The sequence below is a fragment of the Drosophila subpulchrella genome, chromosome 3L, assembly GCF_014743375.2.
Source record: "Drosophila subpulchrella strain 33 F10 #4 breed RU33 chromosome 3L, RU_Dsub_v1.1 Primary Assembly, whole genome shotgun sequence".
Taxonomy (NCBI): domain Eukaryota; kingdom Metazoa; phylum Arthropoda; class Insecta; order Diptera; family Drosophilidae; genus Drosophila; species Drosophila subpulchrella.
Genome location: NC_050612.1, coordinates 18,512,533 through 18,532,084, shown reverse-complemented (window position 1 = coordinate 18,532,084; position 19,552 = coordinate 18,512,533). Strand labels below are relative to the sequence as shown.

The following is a 19,552-nucleotide window of genomic DNA, read 5'->3' as shown; positions in this document are numbered from 1 at the left end:
CCAAAGTGTGTATAGCTTTATTTATATTAAAGAAACAAATATGCTATCCCCATTAAAACATATCTCGTCACATTTCGAAACGAATGTTTTTATTTAGCATTCTCGCATGCCATAGTTAGGGGTTCTAATAAATACACACTACAAATGCACGTAGGCAATAATTCAATTTTGTTTAAATTTAGACTTAACATTAGGATTTGATTATTTTTCGAGCAAAATTGCATTTCAATTTTATACAGCTGAGAGGGAATGAAAGGAGAATGAGAGATGGGGGAAAACATTAAATAACATTGCAAAATTGATTTCGCTACAAAAAATAATTCCTCTTTTTAAGTACACATTAATTTAGCCAGCCAGCCAGCTTGGCCCAGCTCCGCTCCGCTCCGACCCAAAACTCGCTCAGTTCTTTTGGTTGCTGTTGGTGTTCCTGGTGGTAACCGCCTCCTCCTAAGGTATCATGTTGGGCTCCTGGGCGACGCCCGTGGAGTACTTGGGCTTGCAGACGCATCCGCTCTCCACCAGCACGTAATCCTGGCCAGTCAGCGTCACCGGGCCAAGGGGGATGACCAGGAAAAGGTAGGGCACATAGGTTTGCGTACATTCGCCCCGAACCACATCGCACTCGGAGGACCTGGAAGATATAAACCAAATAAGTTAATGATCAGGCGATCTAGTTATTATGATAAAGGTATTATTTCTGAACAATCAAGATTTTTTAAATCTTTGGTATATACTAAAAAATATTTAATTTATGTAGAGGTTAGGTTAGGTTAACCCGGACGGACCTCATGGGATGTAGATAAAACGAAACATAATTTAATATATCCAACTTTAAATTCGAAGGAAACCCTATAATTTTAGTGGGTCTCGAAGATACTTCCTAATGATACATATATAAGGAAGAATTTTGTAAAAAAGGAAATACAGTTTAAGGGACTTGAATGAAGTTAAGCATGTTTTTTGAAACTTTAAAATATTTTCAAGCTGTACTTATGGCCGTTTTCTCATATGTATGTTAATCTTAATATTGGCTTTAAGCCTTAGAAACATTCAGAAGAGAAATCGGACCTTGGTCCTAACTTTTTGAATTGGTTTAGTTGGAATTATACAGATCACTAAACCATGGAGTATTTGATCTCTGCCTTTTTCGTTCTACTTACTCGCACACTTCGAAGACCACCTGCTGGAGGAGATCGGGGAACTTCTGGACGATGGTCACCGGCTGTCCGGAGGTTAGGCTAACCCCGTACATGGGCGCCGTGGTGTTGTAGCGGGTCTTGCAGAGGCGCGCCGGCGTCTCGCTCTTGCACTGCGGCGTGGCGTTCTTCAGCGATCGACCTGCGACAGATCATCAGAGATGCGGTGAGATTAGTCAATCAATCAATCATTCAATCGATCGGTCGATTGACCGACTTACCATAGCGACTGCTTCCGACGGCCTCGTTGTTCACCTCGTCGTAGGCCCTCAGTAGAGCACTGGTGGTTATGGCGGGGTCCAGTGTGCTGGGCAATTTGCTCTGGCGGCCACGTCGCGAGTTTCCGTTCCAGTTGGAGAATGTGCGCGCCACGGCCGCGCTGCAGAGATCCCAATTAGGGGGTTATGGGCGTTAGAAAAGAAAGTTACCGACTTATGCCACTGACCCACCTTGGATACGGCGCATTATTGGGCCCCAGGCAATCGAGTGAGTCCGTAAGCGCGTCGCCGGACAGGTACTTCAGGCCACGCCCACCGCTGCAGCGACTAAGGGGCGCATCATCGCTGCTATAGCTCGGCCACAGCGCCGCGTTTGCGCAGGTGAGTGCGATGCTGATGACGCAGAGAGCCGTTAGGTGCTGCAAGCAAAACGATACGGATATGGGTTACGAAACGGTCGACGAAAGATAATTCACGAGGTTAACGGGGTCTCGAGAGCGGAGAGTTTATTTAAAGAAAATGTATTATTTGTAATGAGATTATCAGATAGTACACATATTATATTAAGATTACTTTGTTTCTTATATGGAAATATATAATATATGTATGATTTCACGGCAAATTCAAATTACATGTCATGTCCTATGACACACGCTTCGTCCATTGGATTATATTTATTAAGAGGACTTATATTAAAACCGTAAAACTATTTAGTAGGAATATGGCACTCATTTTAAACATAAGCCCTCCATTGAACAACAAAAAGACTGAAATATAGATAGACACTCCTGCATGAGTCCAAAGAGATTCCCATAAAATGACTCAGTATCACAACACATTTTAATATTCGTTTCGTCAATTTCTATGCTGCTTTCTATTCCATTGCCAAATTTAAAACACTAAAATCAACATTCCCAAAAATGTTTTTTAAAAAAAGTTACAAAAAAAGAGCTACTTCAAAATAAACCAAGGTGGTAAAGTCATTAACACTTTAAGAAATCTGATAAACGTAAAATAACCAGCTTAGCCTATTACATAGTTAGATTAAGATGTTTACATAAACAATAGAAAACGGGCTTCCGCAATTTTGCAAGATTTTCATAAAATTAGTTCAATAAAAATTTTAAATAATGATTAATCTTGCTCAATACTGTTTCGAAGATGCGTAACGGCCCTAGAACTAAATGCTGAATATAAAGTCTTGGTAGATTAATAGGCGAAGTTCTAACGGGCAGACGGGAATTGCTGTGTTATGCAGAAAGTACCACTAGTCTGTACTGCTGTTCCGTAAGAGTTGTAACGTGTTTTATGGCCTGTCGTTGAACCGACGACCCTGACCCTGGCCGAGGGTAGATGTAGATGTATGTACTTGTCAAGCGACTGTCTGGGGGGACTCTACAGAGTTCTAGGAAAAGACCTAAAAGTACGCCACTGCAGACGATGACGAAGGGTTTTATTTTCTTGGGGGCCCAGCCGATGAAAAGTTTCTATTTTCACATGCTTGACCCGCTTAGCCCCGAAATCCATAAACAAATTAATTAAGCTCATAAATAACCATCTTGCGGGGCATCGCACGTGAAAGTAAAAACAGAGAAGAAACCAAGCCCACATCGAGAAGAAATGCTTATACATACATACATATGTACAACATTTCTCAGTGGCATGGCATGCAAAGCTGACTTCTAATATGGTCTGAACTTTTTATTGCCTCTTCTCGCGGTTTTTATTTATCCGCTCGCATGTATTTTCTTTCACTTTCTCTGTGCAGATTTGGCTGCTGATCAAGTGCCTGATCCGAGCCGAAAAACCCGTTTCGATTGAATTAAAATTGCAGCACAAAATTTGCCATTTTTTCATCGCATTTGACTTTCTGCTGAGAAAATCGCTGCACGTACGAACATGCGAAACGATAATCGTAGCGTTTCTTGCGGCCTTTGTGCGACTGTCAATGGCGGAGTACCGCAAATATTTCTTAATTGATATAAATATTTTCCTTCTATTATTGTTTTGTTTGTCGGCCATTTGGTTCGCACATTTTGTAAGTTTTTTAGCCAACTTTCTTTTCAGTAAGACACATTTGACAAGAAAAAATAGGAAAAACCAAGAGGCCATAATGGTCATTGCGTGTGCGCTGCGCTGGTGGGAAAAAACGAAAGCGAAATTCTATTATTTAATTCTTTTCACATTCATTACTCGAATTTAATGGGTCTGTGGGAGCGAGAAAGGCGCTTGCACACGTGCAGAGAGCCCCAAAGTTGGATAGTGCAACGGTGGCCACAGCACTCTCACCGTGCCTTTTGTCGAATTCTTCAGTGGGCTTCGGGCTCATTAAACGCGCTTTTCTCGACATTGTCATTTCGTTGGTCCGACTTTCCGTTTTTATGACTCTTCAGCAATTTCGTTTAATAAATGCTCGCGGTCCCCTCTTAATTCGACATTAAAGCAGACGGTACGGGGATGTACCCCTTGGGACCCGGAGAAGCCATTGCCATTTGAACCTGTCACAAGACGTATTTCTACCTGGTAATTGCCCTCTTTTGATTGGGCCTCCGTCTCCTAATGAGGCGACTTTCTTAGGTCTGCGAAGGTTCATTGAATTGATTGCGGCATGACTGTACCGAATGCAAATAATTTCGAACCGCCAGCACATACATAATTGGGCTTTGGAAATCGGCAAATCACGCACTAATCAAAAACCCATTGACGATCCGTTGACAATTTCAGTTTGCCCCGTCATTAGGCTTACATAACAACAATAACAACAAAGTGCACTACATGCTTTTTCATTGCTTTGCTTTGTGTTTGCCAGCGAAGAAAAGAGATGGATGAACTAAGCCAGGCTTAAAAGAATTTGGAGATGGGACCGTGACATTAACATTTATGCAAAAAAGTAAGCTGAACCTTAAAATATGTTTAATATTTTTTTAATACCGCTTGGTACCTGATCATGAAATCGAAATGTATACAGACTTGAATATATCTGAAAAGTGTTATTGCAGCAAACCCTAAAAATGTTCATTAATTTGCGAAGACTGCCCAGGGAAACCAAGACCAAAAAAAACACACAATGGGGACCAGCTTTATAAGGCTTAAAATGATTTCAACCCTAAAATTCCCAACGGATTCTAGCGTTTTTTGCGTGGTATACAGAATCTGCTTTGCTTCCTCAGTTAGGTGTTGGCATTAAGTAGCATCTTAGCTTGATATTTTCAAACCCAAGCCGAATTTTGACCTCGATTTAGCTAAACAATTCTTAAAAGTAACAAAGTTTAAAATAAAGTATTTTGTTCTCAGAATTTTTTATTTGAATACCATACCAAAAATAGAAAAAACCTAAAAATTCTGAAAGCTAGTTAGCGCCGCGAAAAATCACGGCTTGATCCCATCTCTATAAGAACCGAAGGCAGAGAGACAGCACAACAACAGCAACAAACGGCAAAAAGAGACAAAGCGACGAGCAAAACTGTCAAGAGCAGCGGCTCTGTTCGTGGATCAGGTGCCGTTATAACGAGGTTAACGACCCACATCGCCATCTCCCTCTCCTTACATCTCCCATCTCCCTCTATCTCTCTCTCTCTCGCTGGCATAAACAAACATTGGCGTTTAATAACAAATGAAATTAAATTCTAACAGCTCAGCTGGACGGGTGAAAATTGGTTTCGGGAAAGCATGGCTATGTCGACAGATTATTGACAGCTTACAAATAGCCGCCAGTGACTGTGACATTGGCTGTGACTTTGACTTTGAGTCTGCGATTTCGATTGAGCCCGCTGCACGCGATGTTGCCAGTGGCTAGGAACTGGTTTATTGATAAGCGTAGCCGTAGCGTAGCCCACAGCCCCGGGTATTCCCCTCAGAGACCCCAACGCCCCACCTTGGTAATCGTACTCCAAAGAGTTCCACATTCTCAATGGATGTCAGTGATAATGCATTGTGATTGAAACGAATCGAGAGAGAATTGTGCTTGGCCGTTGGCTTCGCTTGACTGACACAATTTCCCAAAGGCTTTTGTTCGTCGATTGTGGATCAGTTGGTCAGGAAAAGCCGATGAAAAGCAAAGGCCAATTGTTTGGGGGAACCTGTCAACACAGGGTGCGTCGAAGAACTGGTAACAAAAAGATGCTAATGGAACTGTGGCTCCATAAAGCCTGTCTTATTCATTTTTATGGTGATCTGTTTTACTTGAGTCATATAAGGCACTGACCCAGATAAGAGTATCTAAATAGTCAAATATTTTTGTATTTTATTTGATATATGTAAATCTTTAACAGATTTAGAGAACTAATTACTTGGTACCGCTAGAATATAACACTAAAATTATGCAATATTTGTGGTTTTTTTGTTAAAAACAGTTATAAAACCATGTTTTGATTAATATTTGTTTATCGACTTGTAGCTCCAGAGCTGCTATTTCCATTTATCGATCTTGATATCGGCCCAAGAACAGTATGTAACGCAACTCTGAAAAAGTTTTTTTTTTTTGCTGGTTCTCAGCACCGTTGCGCATTAGACCGTTGTTTTATGCTGTTTTCCATTATTTTTTTCGTTCCGCGACAGACAACAAAGCTCGATGCCGTGATAACCCCGAAGCGACAAAACTTTCAATGGGATTTTTTTCCCCGAAGAAGCGGCCGCTATGCAGATCACGTTTTCCCAGACCAGAAAAGACCAGACCACAGAGATAGAGCGAGACAGGTGCAATGGACCTGGCTTATTTCGCCCGTGGCTATCGCCGCCCCTTTCACTCCCCCGCATTCGGAGTCGGTTGTCGACGGCGGCGCTTTCATTTTTGGACTGCGTCCATTGTCCAGTTGGGATGGTGGGATCCGAATCGAATCCGAAGAATCCGTGGAAACGGGGCTAAGACTGGGGCTCGGCTGACCAAAACTAGAACTGAGGTATTTTAATGACAATGGTAGAGATCTGCCTGCAAGCAACACTTTTACTCATTACGCTCTCGGTTTTAGTCTAGATACATATCTGGGCAGAAGTTTCACTGGATAATTTGCATCATTATTTTCCGGGCATCCAAGTACTGTTACCTTTTGGCGCTACATTAAAGCCGGCAATTAACACAAATGTATGACAATATTCTGACAATCAGAATGAGAACAAAGAAATATTTGACCCAAAACTCCGTTGTGGCTAACAGTTTATAACTCCGTTTAGCAAATAGTTATAGGCACCTAAGGTTTGTTTTTCAGACCTGAAGCATGATTATGAGAATAAGAGACGCTCTGTTGAGAATGAGAATCTTCTGCCTGTAGGGCATATCCAGAAACCAGACGGCCGCAACTCATAAAATCAAAGTATGAATATATTTAGCCTACTTTTTATAAAATTTTTATTTCGCTTTTGCCCACGGCACGCTCGGCACTCGAACATTTAGGCGACGCTTTGGGAATCAGCTTTGAATCATCGCTACAGTGACAAAAAATTCTGGCTTTTAAGATCAATTCGATATTGTTCATTTTAAAATGAACCCCATAATTAATCATTCGCTGGAGGAATGTATCACTAATCAGTAATAAGAACCTGAACACAGATCAATGATAAAAGCTTATATTGGTATTAAGATTTAATCAGTAAACAGATCATACAAAGTGACAAATTTTAGATTGTCTTAGTAGAGCCATCTAATATTTAGATCAAAATGATTTTATTTTTTCCTGTCTGTAGGGTTTATGATGCTCAAATTCCGAAGCAGAGAAAACAACCGATCGAATCGAATTGCCGAAAGAAATCCAAAGCCCCACTCAAGGGAAATCGTTGACTAAGCGATTTGATCGTGGGCGTGTTTTTGCTTTCTCGCCAGCCCCTCGATTAACATTTCGTGAGTCCGAAGTCGGTCAAGTTCACAGAGGTTTCGTTGGTACCTAAGGGTTCTTAGCCCCGAATTTAAGGGCTTGCAGCCTCGGGTACCAAATAAAAATCGTCGAGTTATTCCCAGAGGAATGCAGCTGCTTTTCGCAACGGCTGTGCCCAATCGCAGGGTCAGATCTCCTCCATCTCCTGCCGCATTCCTCGACCTCCTGACAGAGCCATATATCACTTGCAACCATAACCGCGACCGCTCTCTAACCCACACCATTACGGCTTTTGCCAATTCGAGTGCCAGGGCCTAGACGTGAGGCGCATACCTATGTGTACAGTATGCACACATACGTAGTCTAGTAAAAGTTATTTGGCCAAGGCAAATTCATTAAAAATTCGTCAAGACCGGGCAAAAAGAAAGTCCAAGAAAGGTGCTAATTCATGCCATCGGTAGATCGGGCCAGGGAAATGGGTCGCAGTGGGCGAAACGCCGGGGCCCAGTTGGAGAACCCCCCATATCCATATCCCAATGCCCGAATATCCCAGCCCATCGGAACCCAACCCATGCCATTACTCCACGCCAGGTACTTAGTGGACCACCGAAGGTGTTGCCTGGCTGCATGGGCTGCATGTGTGCTCAACATATAGCCGCACATATAGCCATATTATATGTGTTCTTTATGCCATACTATACCATCATACTGGTTTCCAAAAGGAAGACGACGACGACGACGGAGACGAGAACAATGCCAAGTTCAGGCCAGGCAAAAATATATAAAAAAAGACGTGTAAAGCGGAGAGAAGTGTAAGAGATCTTGCAGCTGCCTCTCCTTGTGGGCGCTACGGCTTTAGTGTCTTTATTTTTTGTGCTTATTGGGGTCACTTACTTTGACAGAACTTCTTCTTAAGCACCGGTATTCCATTTTGTAGCTGCGTGTGTTGGCTGGATGGATGGGCTGGCTGGTTGGTTGGTTGGTTGGTGGATCGTTGGGTTATTGGCTGTACTTGGGCACTTGAGGTGTTCTGCCGAACGTCTCGTATATCGTGTCTTCTGTCTGGGACTTGTCCGATTCGAATTGGCTTTTCACTACACTTCACGAAACGATGGGTATCACACGGAACGGATCGCCTAAGCCGCTGATTTCACTGGAAGCCCCTTTTTATAGCTTATATGGAAGGTAACGCGCACCTGACAACCGAACAACTCGAGCGCTCAACCTGAACTGACGGACCAGGTAACGTTTACCATTCCTTAAGCACTTGGTGTGTCGCTGCTGCTAATGGGATCTTCGGCAGTATCGCACTCGTAACCTGTTGCCGTCGTGCCAAGTGTTGCTGCTGCAGATGTTGCTGCTGCTGCCGACAATGTTGCTGCTGCTGCTGCTGCAGATTGGGCAGCCCGTTGGCATTGTGGGTGCCGATCTGGATACATGTGAATGCTCCGCAAGAAACAGTCGCTGCAAAAGCAAGCCAGGAACACCAGGCAGTAGCACAGGCACACGAACAGCACAAATCCGACCAGAACTGACAGGATTATAGTCAGTAGCAAACTCATTCTGAGCCATATTGATTACTACACATTTTACTTTGACAAGTGCTGACAAATCTTTGTCGAGCCGAACCCACAAGATCGCATTCCAATGGTGGGATTTATGACTCAATGTCATTATTAGATTATTGGAAAATCCCATATCTGCCGGTCTTATAAGGTTAAGACAATATTTCAATTCATTTGCTCTATTATATATTATATTTAATTAACCATTAGCCTCTTTGTAAACTTTTTAAACTCAGGAACTTCGATAAATTCAATATCTTCTTAAGAACTCGTTTTGTATCAAAGTATTAAAGATCGCTTAATCTCATTTACCAGATTAAAGAGGATTAGGAGAATCCTATTATAGGGTTTCAAAATATTTGTCTGACTAATCCTCTGGCTTAAACCTTATCATTAAGCCCTTATATATTCCAAACTGTCAGAACAAGGAAATTTTAAGGAGGCTGTCAATGTAGACTTTATTGTCCCAAAATAAAAAAAAAAAACTGAATATTCTACACATCGGTGATTTTGGGCTGAACTGGTACTGGACATCTTGGCTCTATTATATCATCTATGTTTAGCACCACAGACTGCGTTGTTAGCATGGAGGTCCGTTGCGCCACTTGTCGGGGCTGCTGTGGAGGACCATCCTCCGGGGAAATTGGTATCAGTCGAAGGGTCCTCATTATTATTCCACCGCACCCACAGCAACCCTTACAGCATCCGGTACAACAACAAATAACGCAGCAAATGACACTTGCAATAATGATGAATATGATTACCAGTAATATAATCAGACCTGTGGTCATTTTCCTGTTTTTTCAGTGGTTGTAGTCAAATCCGGTAAGATACGCTGCGAATTTAGAAGCCCCCTTTTTTCCAAAAAAGTCGAAACAGCAGCCCATACTGCTATTACTTAATTTTTAGTTTTCGGAATTGACATATTACTCATGACGGGTTGTAAATCGTTTTAAATAAATAAGACGATCTAACTTCTTCTTTCGTGCAATACTGAGAGTCACAGTATTTTGTAAAAGTATTTACTCATTTTCCGAAAAATAAAAGTCAACATTTTAGTTTAGAATATTTTAGGCTCAAAACAACTTTGTAATCAATCATCTTAAAAACCTTGTAATCTATGGTTTGAATGGGTTTGTGTATTTTTTATCGATCTATAACCCGCTGATCTTTAAAAACACTTTTAATAATAAATAAATAAGATAGAGAATAAGAGATAAGAGAATCAAGGAGGCTGTCTTTATATAATTTAATGTACTTCTAAAATATACTTTCTTTTGTACTACGCACAATTGATTTTGGGTTGGACTGCAGCTGGTACTATGTTATCTCTTTGCACCATTATATCATCTATGTTTTCCACGGCAGGGGAAGATGTCCTTTCCACAATTTGTTGAGGCTGTTGTTGAGGAGGTTCCTGCGGCAAACGCGGTTGAAGATGAAGAGCCCGCATTATTAACGCACAGCACCCGGTGCATATGATGCAAATGCAACAGGCGCAACAGCAAATAACTACGGCAACTATCAGGACCGGAAACAAAATGAGTCCTATGCCTCGAAACATTTTTCAAGTTTTTTTGAGATGTACTTTACAAATTTAGGAGCTCCTTTCCCTTTGGAATGATAAATATTATTATAAGTGATGAACAATTAAAAAAATATGTAGCACATTTTACATATATTTATACTAGTTTTGTGTTTCGGGTCCCAAAGGCATTTGTTTATAAACTGACAACAATACAAAAAAAAATAGTATTTTGAAATTACATTGAATGTTTGAAATTTATACTTGAAAAAAGTTACCAATATATATTGTATTTATAGAACCAATGTGATTTTAATAGCCTTCTTTGTCGTAACATCTGAAACAGCAGCAATATCCAATACAAAAGAGCAAACCAACGAGCATCAACAACAGCCCAAAAAGGGCAACCAAAGTTAGCACAGGATAAAAAGGATCGTTGTGGTTGAGAGCCATGGTTTTATATCATTGTGAAAAACTTAGATATTTATGACAGATAAGTCGGAATTGACTTGCTTGGAAAATATTTATTTGGAAAGTCAAGACTGAATTTTTATTTCAAAGAATATAAGAATTATCAAGATAAACTTTTTTTTTGTATTTTAAAACGAAGCACATTGAACATAAAATGCTTAAGGTTTATAAAATGTTGTAATCTATAATAACTATGGGTAAAAACTCTGATTGATGCGATACCGGCGGAAAAGGGTTTCACCTTCAAACGAATCGGAAAGCATTGCAAACTGACTTATCTACCGTTAATTGGTTATCGATTAATGGCATTACGCAATCGCTTATTCTGTAAAGGCTGCTCTCTTCTTGCACTTTTTTCTCTGCGGCAATTAAAAGGCGCTTTTCATTTTCTTTTGGGAAAGTTATCAAGCTATATTAGTTTCAATTCGCTTTGGTTATTATCGAAAAATGAAGAAAACGCCGAAAGGCCACAAAAACTTTCATAGTGGTTGTAACTTTTTCCCCTCGGCCATCTCAGGTGACTTTTGAAGTCAATTGTCGTCGCGTCGGGCAGAAAAAGTGCTCGACTGGTGTGTAAATAAAATAAAATTAATAGTAACAATTGAAACAAACGCAGTGCCACAATGGAGCGAAAGAAACATTGTCCGAAATGAAACATGAGAGTGCCCTCCCCCTTCAATCCACCATTTCTTTCCCCATGACACGCCACGCATGCGCAGTGTCAACGCAACTTTTCAGCGAAAGTGACTGAACGAGTTCCAATTGTGCACGGCCGACGCTCCGAACGCCTTTATCGGGGGCCACAATTAACCGGCCTGGCGTAATAGTTGCCAAAATAAATGAAAACGAAAAGCCTGCAGACTGCTACTAGAAACTGCCTTTGTTTTCTAACAGGTAACAAAGTTAGTGCGTCTAGACTGAATATTCCTATGGTAATAATTCAAACTATATAAATTGAAAAGCAATGCCACAAAAAATAATTTAAATTGTATTTACACAAATTCTACTTAACTGACCATACTTCAAAAACCAATTTGAAGAACCTTTTTTTAAACACTTTATTTAAAAAAAAATGTTCCATAATAATTTTGAGATAAATTTATAAATTATCTTACCATGCTTTACTTTAATAACAGCAATTTTACATCTGAGTTTGATCAAAAATGAATGTTGACCTATCAATAAAACAAAGTACTTGAATCATTCGATTTCGATAAATAATATAAAATTTTAATTTCTTCACTACATTCCCATCTATAAAAAAAATGTCTAATTTACGTGGAAAATATTTTATATCTATTAAATTTATTTTTAGAGATCTTAAAATGGTAGTTGGTTTAAATCTAGATAGTTATAATTTTAAAGAATGTATGGTAAACAAGTCGATATAACTAACGTTAGAAGTATTTTTTGGGAACATAATTGCTCACCTGCAATCTTTAAAATATGTGTGGTAAGTAGATTACAAATTACCATTACTATTTATTTTGAAAAACAATATATTGGGTGTCCCTCAAAAATCCTATATTGCCTTAGTTTTGCGGAATTCTTCGTTTACTAATATAAATCCTACCCGAATCACCCAATTTTCCACACACCTAATCCGAAAAAGTCTTGCATTGGCATGGAAACAGATTGTCTATCAATTTATTTAGCTATTGAGAATATTTTCACGGCTGTACCTTCAGATAACATTCCAGAATCCTAGCAACCGCTGCTTGCCATGGCAACCCAAAATGTTTTCATAACCCCTAGACCCACTCTTCACCTGTCATTAACAAAAACCAAACGTTGAAACAAAGGGTTCTGAAAATTCTAAAGAAAATAAAACTGTACCTAACAAAAATGCTGAACTTTGTATATCCGGAGGAGATGTATCTCTTTGTGGAGAGCATTCGCCCGTTTGAGGTGCGCGAGGTGGGCAGCAGCAAATGGCTGGAGGTGCACGAGATGATCATCAAGCTGAGCCAGCAGGCCTCTTTGGAACTGAGCCAGAATCGCGAGGAAGAGGTCAAGGAGTTCCTCATCTCGCGCGACAAGCTGCGCCTACTGATCCACGAAGCCTATTGCGTAACCATGTGGAAGACTCGGGTTCTTCCCCATCTCCTAGAGATAGATCCCAATCCACAGGCCACGTTCCTCATCTACACGGTGCTGTATCACGAGGCTGCCCTGGTGGCTCTCCTGGATGTTTGTCTCTACCATCCCAGTGGCTGTGAGACGCTGCAGGAATCGGTGCTGGATTTGATCGACTATTGCGCCCAAGCGGTTTCCCAGGTCATTGGCTTGGTCAGCATGGGTTACCATGAGAATGAGTCCAAACTGGATGTGGATGAGGCAGTGCTCACGGAGCTGGAACGCCAGAAACGTGACTTTATCTACAAGATTGGCTTGCGCTGCATCTCTGTATTGAATTATCTGGCGGATAATGTGGGATTGTTCCATCTGAGCGCAGCACGCCGTATGCTGGTGACCCACGATATTCCTTGGCTCATGGTGGATGTTCTCTGTTTCCGGTGAGCACTAAGGATCTTTGGGATCTTTCCTTAGCTGAATATGTTCCTTATCATCCTAGTCCCTGGCAACGCAAGACTAGCAAGGGGCTGCAGAAGTTCATCGACGAGAAGTGGACCAATGTGGATGATGTTGCCAAGATTGTCAAGCCGGAGGCTCAGGCCTGGTTCTGTGTGCGCCAGCTCCTCCTAAACGCCCAGATCATGGAGAACTATGCGTTCAATGAGGCACGCTGCAAGCAGTTAAGCAAGGTTAGTTGTGATCCAACTTGTTTCAGAACTACTACTTACCATGATCACTTAGCTTTTGGGCCTGATGCACGAGACTTTGCTGGACCAACTGCCACCGCTTATAGAACTCAAGGCGTTCCTCAGCCGCCTGACGCTTAGTGGTAGTACGGCCAAGTCGCAATCCCTCTTGCTGGAGGACATTCCACAGATCCAAGAGGAGCTGATGAAGGACGTTGAGCAAAACGGCGGCTTTTACCAGATAGCCCAGGAACAGGACTCGGTGTTCCTCAACAAAAACAAGGAAGATATCTGCGCTTTGGCCAGTCGCCTGAGCAAAGCCTACGGCACTGAGTTACTCTGCGAGCTGGAGCAGAACATGGAGGACCTTAAAGTGGATGAGCCAAAGGATTCCGGAGCTGGTGGCGATGGCGGGCTGGAGCACAGCTGTGCCACCTGTGAGGGCAAGGCCAAAAAGAAGTGCGCTAGCTGCAAGCAAGTGCACTACTGCTCCCGGTGGGTTGAATTACAGCTTTTAATAGTTAAATCCTTACATAATCGATACATTTTTTCGCTCTTCAGTGATTGCCAACTCAAGGATTGGCCACAGCACAAGCTGGTCTGCCTTAAAGACTAATTTAAGCCCTGCTTTAATTACAAAACAATCGCTTGATTAGAATAGAACATTCCAAAAATGTAAAAAGGTCAACTTTCTTTTATTTTCATCTGGATTCAGGTGCATTACGTTTTATTTTCAATTAGCGAATAGCTTAAAAAAAAACTTTCACGTAGTCTCTCATTCAGCAGACAGGGGACAGCAGTTTAGCTGTTCTGCCTGAGATGGTCCTTAACCACGTCCAAAGCGGGTGTCTCCTCACCGAAATCCTTGATCACGACCACGGAGCAGCCGCACACCTTGCGGGGCTTGCCCTCCTTGTCGATCTTGCACAGACCGGACCACTCGCCCAGCTTCTTGTGCGAGTCCACGCGGATCAGGGGGATCTGGTGCTCGTTGCACAGGGCGGTGACCAGCTTCTTGTAGTTGGGCTCGTCGAAGGACTCGGCCAGGATGCACAGGACAGCCTGACGCCTGGGGAGGTGAATAAAATGGTAATGGTTAGTGGATTGCCCTCTTGCTGGTGGAATATTAAATGCAGTTCGTTTTGCTGACACTTGCTCAGTAATTGGAAGGTTTTTAATCAATATAAATTCATAAACACGGACCAATTAATTTCATCATAGGCACATCAACAAAGGCAAACTGCATAAGATGGTAACACTTCTCGGGACTGAATGATTTGAAATAAACGAAAATTACTCTTATGTTGGGGTAAAATGAAAAGCCAAGGAGGTACTACTAATGCTACTCATTAAAAACGTGGTTTCATAGTTCCTCAGTGTCTTTAGAGACGATTTTAAAGAATGGAAATGATTTACTTTTAGTAGAAACAGATTTATGAGGCAGTTTTGTTTGGAAATTTAAAATTAATTACGGATATAAACAGGTTATATATAACTTTATGAAAGTTGGTTAAGTAGAACAAAGACCGGCATTTTGGAAAACGTGGTTTTCAGAAGATCCCGCCTCATGGACTCAGGTATTCCCATCTGTCCTTATACTTCACAGAACATATAAGAGGTCATATTAGTTCATTTGAACCATTAAACTAGCTATTTCTGGATTTCTGCGAACCAATTCAAACCCCCTAGGAAGTGAATCACCATCTTGAACTCGGGTTGTTGGACTACTCACTTGTCCAGGGCCTTGCAGGCCTGGTGGATGCCGTGGACGAGTCCATCGGCGATCAGGGACTTCTTCAGGACCTCCTGCAGGGCGGTGTTAATGTCCATGGCGCCATCGAGGACGGGGGCAGCGGAGGGAACATCACTGTGGCGGGAGAACAAAGTACATTAGCAATCGATCATCGGTCACAACAACTAACACCCCAAAAAACTCCATTTAGCCTTGCTTGTTCAGTAATTGGAGAATTTCTAATCAATGGAAATTCATAAACACGGACCAATTAATTTCATCAACAAGCGGTTCGCCAAGCAAGGCGAAAATATAGTTTTTCGTAAATGAAACATCCACTCACACATCAACGTCGGCCATTGTTTAGCGGTTCGGGATGCACTGCACTGAAAATAAAAGTAAAATGGTTAGTATTAGTAAGATGCGTCGCGAGTCCACGCGGAATTACAATTTTCACATCTGTACCTTTTGACAACCGGAAAGAAAGAGAAAGGAAGAGCTGGGCGATGGCGATGTAAGTTTTCGGCTTATAGTAAATATCGATATTAGCGCAGGGTCGTATTTAGAAGCTATCGATAGCTGTGAACACTGAACACCCGTTCACACTGGAGACCCGTTTGGGACGCGACGTCCAAATTGGTTACAATATTAAATTTTAAATTCAAGAAACCATTCATTCATTTAAAACTAACGTAACTAACTAAATCTTAAAACAGGGTTGGCAGATAAATCTGTTTGGTAACTATTGTGAAGACGACTAAAGTATTTGAACAAAGTTATCTAACTTGGCAATACAAAATGTATAAAAACTAAATATGAATTAATTTGTTTTCTATATTAGTTCATGGTTGTCCTTGATGATACTTTATCCAAAAATGTTTGTTCAACGACTTGATTCGACGATGTTGAACTCCTACAGAAAACGTTGTTTGGCACAGGACTTTTCATACCATGGAACTCATGGAGCAATAGAATTGGTCGAAACTTTGTACAGTGCATGAGTGGGTGCACGCGTTAGGGAAAGATACTTGACCCCTGGCACCTGGTAACACTGAGATAAACAATCCCAAAAATTACCAAACGGCCGCAACTCGCGCTTCCGACTCTGACCGCTATTGTACTAATTCGCCTGTAAATATAGCGACTATATCTGATTATCCCCCGGAGAGCGATTCAATCGAGCCGAAGGCCCACGCTGGAGATCTGAAGTGCAACAACTTGTTTATGTTTACATAAGAAGGCAGCCCAGGCAGCAGCAACAACAACGAGGAGAATGACGAGCACGCTACAGTGAGTTGTATCTGTGGTGGGGTTTTATTATTAACGAAAAAGAAAGGAGAAAAAACCCACCATGTGCTCCCGATTCTCGTGTCGCACATACACACGACTATATAATTGCCGAAAATTTACAGCGGCATGTGAAAATCGTGTGCTCCGCCTGTCTGTGTGCGCGTGTTTGCTTTCGTTATCTGGAATTCAGAATCTAGACTCTAGGGTCTCCAAATGTTGACCCGTAAGATACAAAAAAAAAAGCCCGTATTAGGGGGTGTGGAGGTCTGGCGGTATATGAATGAATTAACATACATATCCGCCCGTCTTCTTCGGCGCCTCAAGCTCTCGAATTAGAAATATGTGACTGATAAGGAGGGCAAATTCTTGCCAACAACTACAAGTTTAATCGTAAACAAGACCACACTATCGTCCCAAAAATTGATGATGCCTAGTACTTACTGTGATATAATGATAGGGATTGTATTATAATTATAATCAGAGGTTGGAAGTGTAAGTATCATATTATGATATGATATGATCACCTGTCGTTGTACCAAAATACGGAATTATTTAAAAAGACATCCCTCTACTTTTGATTTTTTAAAAACCTCACACATCCCAGTTTTCATATTGATTAAACGAATATTTTGGGTCTCGAAAGCGGTTTAAGTTGGCTACTGATATTATCCCAGAAAGAATCTTCTAACTCATAATTCTGCCTAACATCAGTTTGCTTAGATTTATAATGGGCGAGCCATCAAGACAATTTTTTCTGTGTACAGACGTATGCCTCATATTTCAACTGATAGTCTTCTTTAACTGGGGGTAGGGCTATCTCTGAGGTTCATCGCCAGCTGATTGCGCTGAAAGCTCTTGCTGTACTCGATGTTGAATGGAATCGTTAATTGGGCGCATTAGCATTGGGCCCTCAGACCAGCAACATGTGCGATCGTATCAGCAGCAACGTTAGGTTCGGGGCTTCTATATATAAACCTACTGAAGTAAAGAAGATAATACTTATGATTCCTATAATTTTCTTTCCCGCAGAGAAGGAATCCTGGTGGGCTGCGGCAACCCGCTGCTGGACATCTCCGCCGTCGTCCCCATGGACTTCCTGCAAAGGTACTCGATGAACGAGGACGATGCGATCCTGGCCGAGGAGCGACACATGCCCATTTACGGGGAGCTGGTCGAAGGCTACCGGGCGGAGTTCCTGGCTGGCGGATCCGTGCAGAATTCGCTGAGGATCGCCCAGTGGATCCTGCGACAGCCCAGGGTGGCTGTGTTCTTCGGCTGCGTCGGCGAGGATAGGTACGCCCAAATCCTGAAGGAGAAGGCTCAATCCGCTGGACTGGATGTCCACTACCAGGTGAAGCAGGACGTACCCACGGGTACCTGTGCCGTCCTGATCACCGGCACTCACCGATCGCTCTGCGCCAATCTGGCGGCGGCGAACCAATTTACCATCGATCACCTGGAAGAGCCCAGCAACAAGGCTCTGGTGGAGAACGCCCAGTACTACTACATATCGGTGAGTGCAGTGCTTCTTTTTTGAGATAAACCGTAGAATCGATGCGGGAAGCAATAACTAAATGACCCAACGGGAAGTAAGTTATAAAGCGATCGCATACCATAGTGATTAGATGTGTTTCTCGATTGCAAACTAACTTAGTTTATCAACAATGTTATGGGAATCGTTTAAAAAAATTTTATTTTTTAATTTAATTTTGAATTAACTACCTTGTGAAGTTCAAACTGCGATAACATATTTTTAACTAACAAATACGATTTTTGTATTGGATTTATGTGAATTGGTTAATAATTTTCTCCTGTGGCCCTAAGATTTTTTTGTAACACTTACTTTACTTGAAATTATGATGGTAAAAATTCCATATTTAAATTTACATAAGCTTATTGCAAGGTAAATTTCTTCAGTTTAAAAAGGTCTCAAAATAACAATTTTAAAAGTATTTTCTCATTTGTTTCGTTATCTACTTCTAAACCCTATAAATCTAGATAGAAATTTGAATTAATAACCTGCAACCTTTTCCATTTCCACAGGGCTTCTTTCTCACCGTCAACCCGCCGAGCATCATGCAGGTGGCGGCCACCGCCCATGCCAAGCAGCGACCGTTCCTAATGAACCTCAGCGCACCATTCATATCGCAATTCTACATGGCACCGCTGCTGGCCGTCCTGCCCTACGTGGACATAATCTTCGGCAACGAAGCGGAGGCACAGGCCTTCGCCGAGGCCCAGAGTTGGCCAAGCGGGGATCTGCGCGAGATTGGCAAGCGACTGGTGGCGTTCGACAAACTGAATCCGGCCCGGCCGCGCATTGCCATTCTCACGCAGGGCTGCGATCCCGTCCTGCTCTTCCAGCAGGACTCGGTGCAGGAGTTCCCGGTCACGAAATTGGCGGTGCATGAGATTGTGGATACCAATGGCGCTGGGGACGCATTCGTTGGAGGTTTCCTGTCGCAGTTTGTGCAGGGCAAGTCGCTGGACGTCTGCATCCGGTGTGGCAACTATGCGGCCGGGCACATCATCAAGAATCCTGGATGCACATACTCCGGCGAGCCGGAGTTTGTCGAGTAATGCTGGATACCGATGCTACAAAAACCTTATACACACACACGAAGACAGTAGAGCAGGCGAGCAAAGCGCAGCAAGATTTGCAATTGTTAATTAAGTAATTGAGAGTGACTAAGACATTTTGTTAACACTGATAATTGTTTGTACATATAACCCACACACTCAGACACATACAAAAGCATACACATGTGGAATGACATGAACAAATAGCGAGAGTGAGGCTTGTGTCTTATAGATAGAGCAATATTCGAATTTAAATTGATAATAAAACGAAAGTGACACACGCGAGCGAAACACAAAAGTCAACAATTTGCACAACTGGAAATCTTTGTTTTGGTCTTTAAGATAAGTGGTGTGAGTAACACAGCCGAGTTGTATTGCTTAATCCTTTGTATATCGGGTTTCTTAT

The 19,552-nt window shown here is 42.0% G+C and overlaps 4 protein-coding genes and 2 non-coding genes across 7 annotated transcripts; 2 read left to right on the top strand and 4 right to left on the bottom strand.

Moving 5' to 3' along the window:
• Nucleotides 1-67: 67 nt before the first annotated feature.
• Nucleotides 68-8,755, bottom strand: LOC119554325. Its single transcript, XM_037865190.1, has 5 exons — nt 8,116-8,755; nt 1,646-1,833; nt 1,418-1,575; nt 1,161-1,338; nt 68-631 (listed from the first exon to the last, which is right to left on the bottom strand). Exons 1-5 carry the CDS (start codon nt 8,149-8,151, stop codon nt 448-450), a joined length of 744 nt encoding a protein of 247 aa, XP_037721118.1. The 5' UTR covers nt 8,152-8,755; the 3' UTR covers nt 68-447.
• Nucleotides 8,756-12,538: 3,783 nt separating this feature from the next.
• Nucleotides 12,539-14,226, top strand: LOC119554324 (zinc finger MYND domain-containing protein 10 homolog). The gene is made up of 4 exons (XM_037865189.1): nt 12,539-13,298; nt 13,358-13,547; nt 13,600-14,039; nt 14,106-14,226. The coding sequence occupies exons 1-4, from the start codon at nt 12,628-12,630 to the stop codon at nt 14,158-14,160; spliced, it is 1,356 nt and encodes a 451-aa protein (XP_037721117.1). The 5' UTR covers nt 12,539-12,627; the 3' UTR covers nt 14,161-14,226.
• On the bottom strand, nt 14,221-15,766 carry LOC119554326 (40S ribosomal protein S12). Its single transcript, XM_037865191.1, has 4 exons — nt 15,742-15,766; nt 15,620-15,662; nt 15,277-15,411; nt 14,221-14,613 (listed from the first exon to the last, which is right to left on the bottom strand). The coding sequence occupies exons 2-4, from the start codon at nt 15,634-15,636 to the stop codon at nt 14,346-14,348; spliced, it is 420 nt and encodes a 139-aa protein (XP_037721119.1). The 5' UTR covers nt 15,637-15,662; nt 15,742-15,766; the 3' UTR covers nt 14,221-14,345.
• On the bottom strand, nt 14,696-14,766 carry LOC119555746. Its single transcript, XR_005219936.1, has one exon. It is a non-coding gene; the product is annotated as a small nucleolar RNA U18 (small nucleolar RNA).
• LOC119555747 lies at nt 15,493-15,563 on the bottom strand. Its single transcript, XR_005219937.1, has one exon. It is a non-coding gene; the product is annotated as a small nucleolar RNA U18 (small nucleolar RNA).
• A 576-nt stretch (nt 15,767-16,342) lies between the features above and the next one.
• On the top strand, nt 16,343-19,468 carry LOC119553933 (adenosine kinase). Of its 2 annotated transcripts, none has more exons than XM_037864623.1 (3): nt 16,343-16,566; nt 17,596-18,079; nt 18,610-19,468. In XM_037864623.1, exons 1-3 carry the CDS (start codon nt 16,550-16,552, stop codon nt 19,144-19,146), a joined length of 1,038 nt encoding a protein of 345 aa, XP_037720551.1. In that variant the 5' UTR covers nt 16,343-16,549; the 3' UTR covers nt 19,147-19,468. The 2 variants fall into 2 exon arrangements, with proteins under 2 accessions (XP_037720551.1, XP_037720550.1); XM_037864622.1 differs by lacking the exon at nt 16,343-16,566 and adding an exon at nt 17,382-17,518.
• The last annotated feature ends 84 nt before the right edge of the window (nt 19,469-19,552 follow it).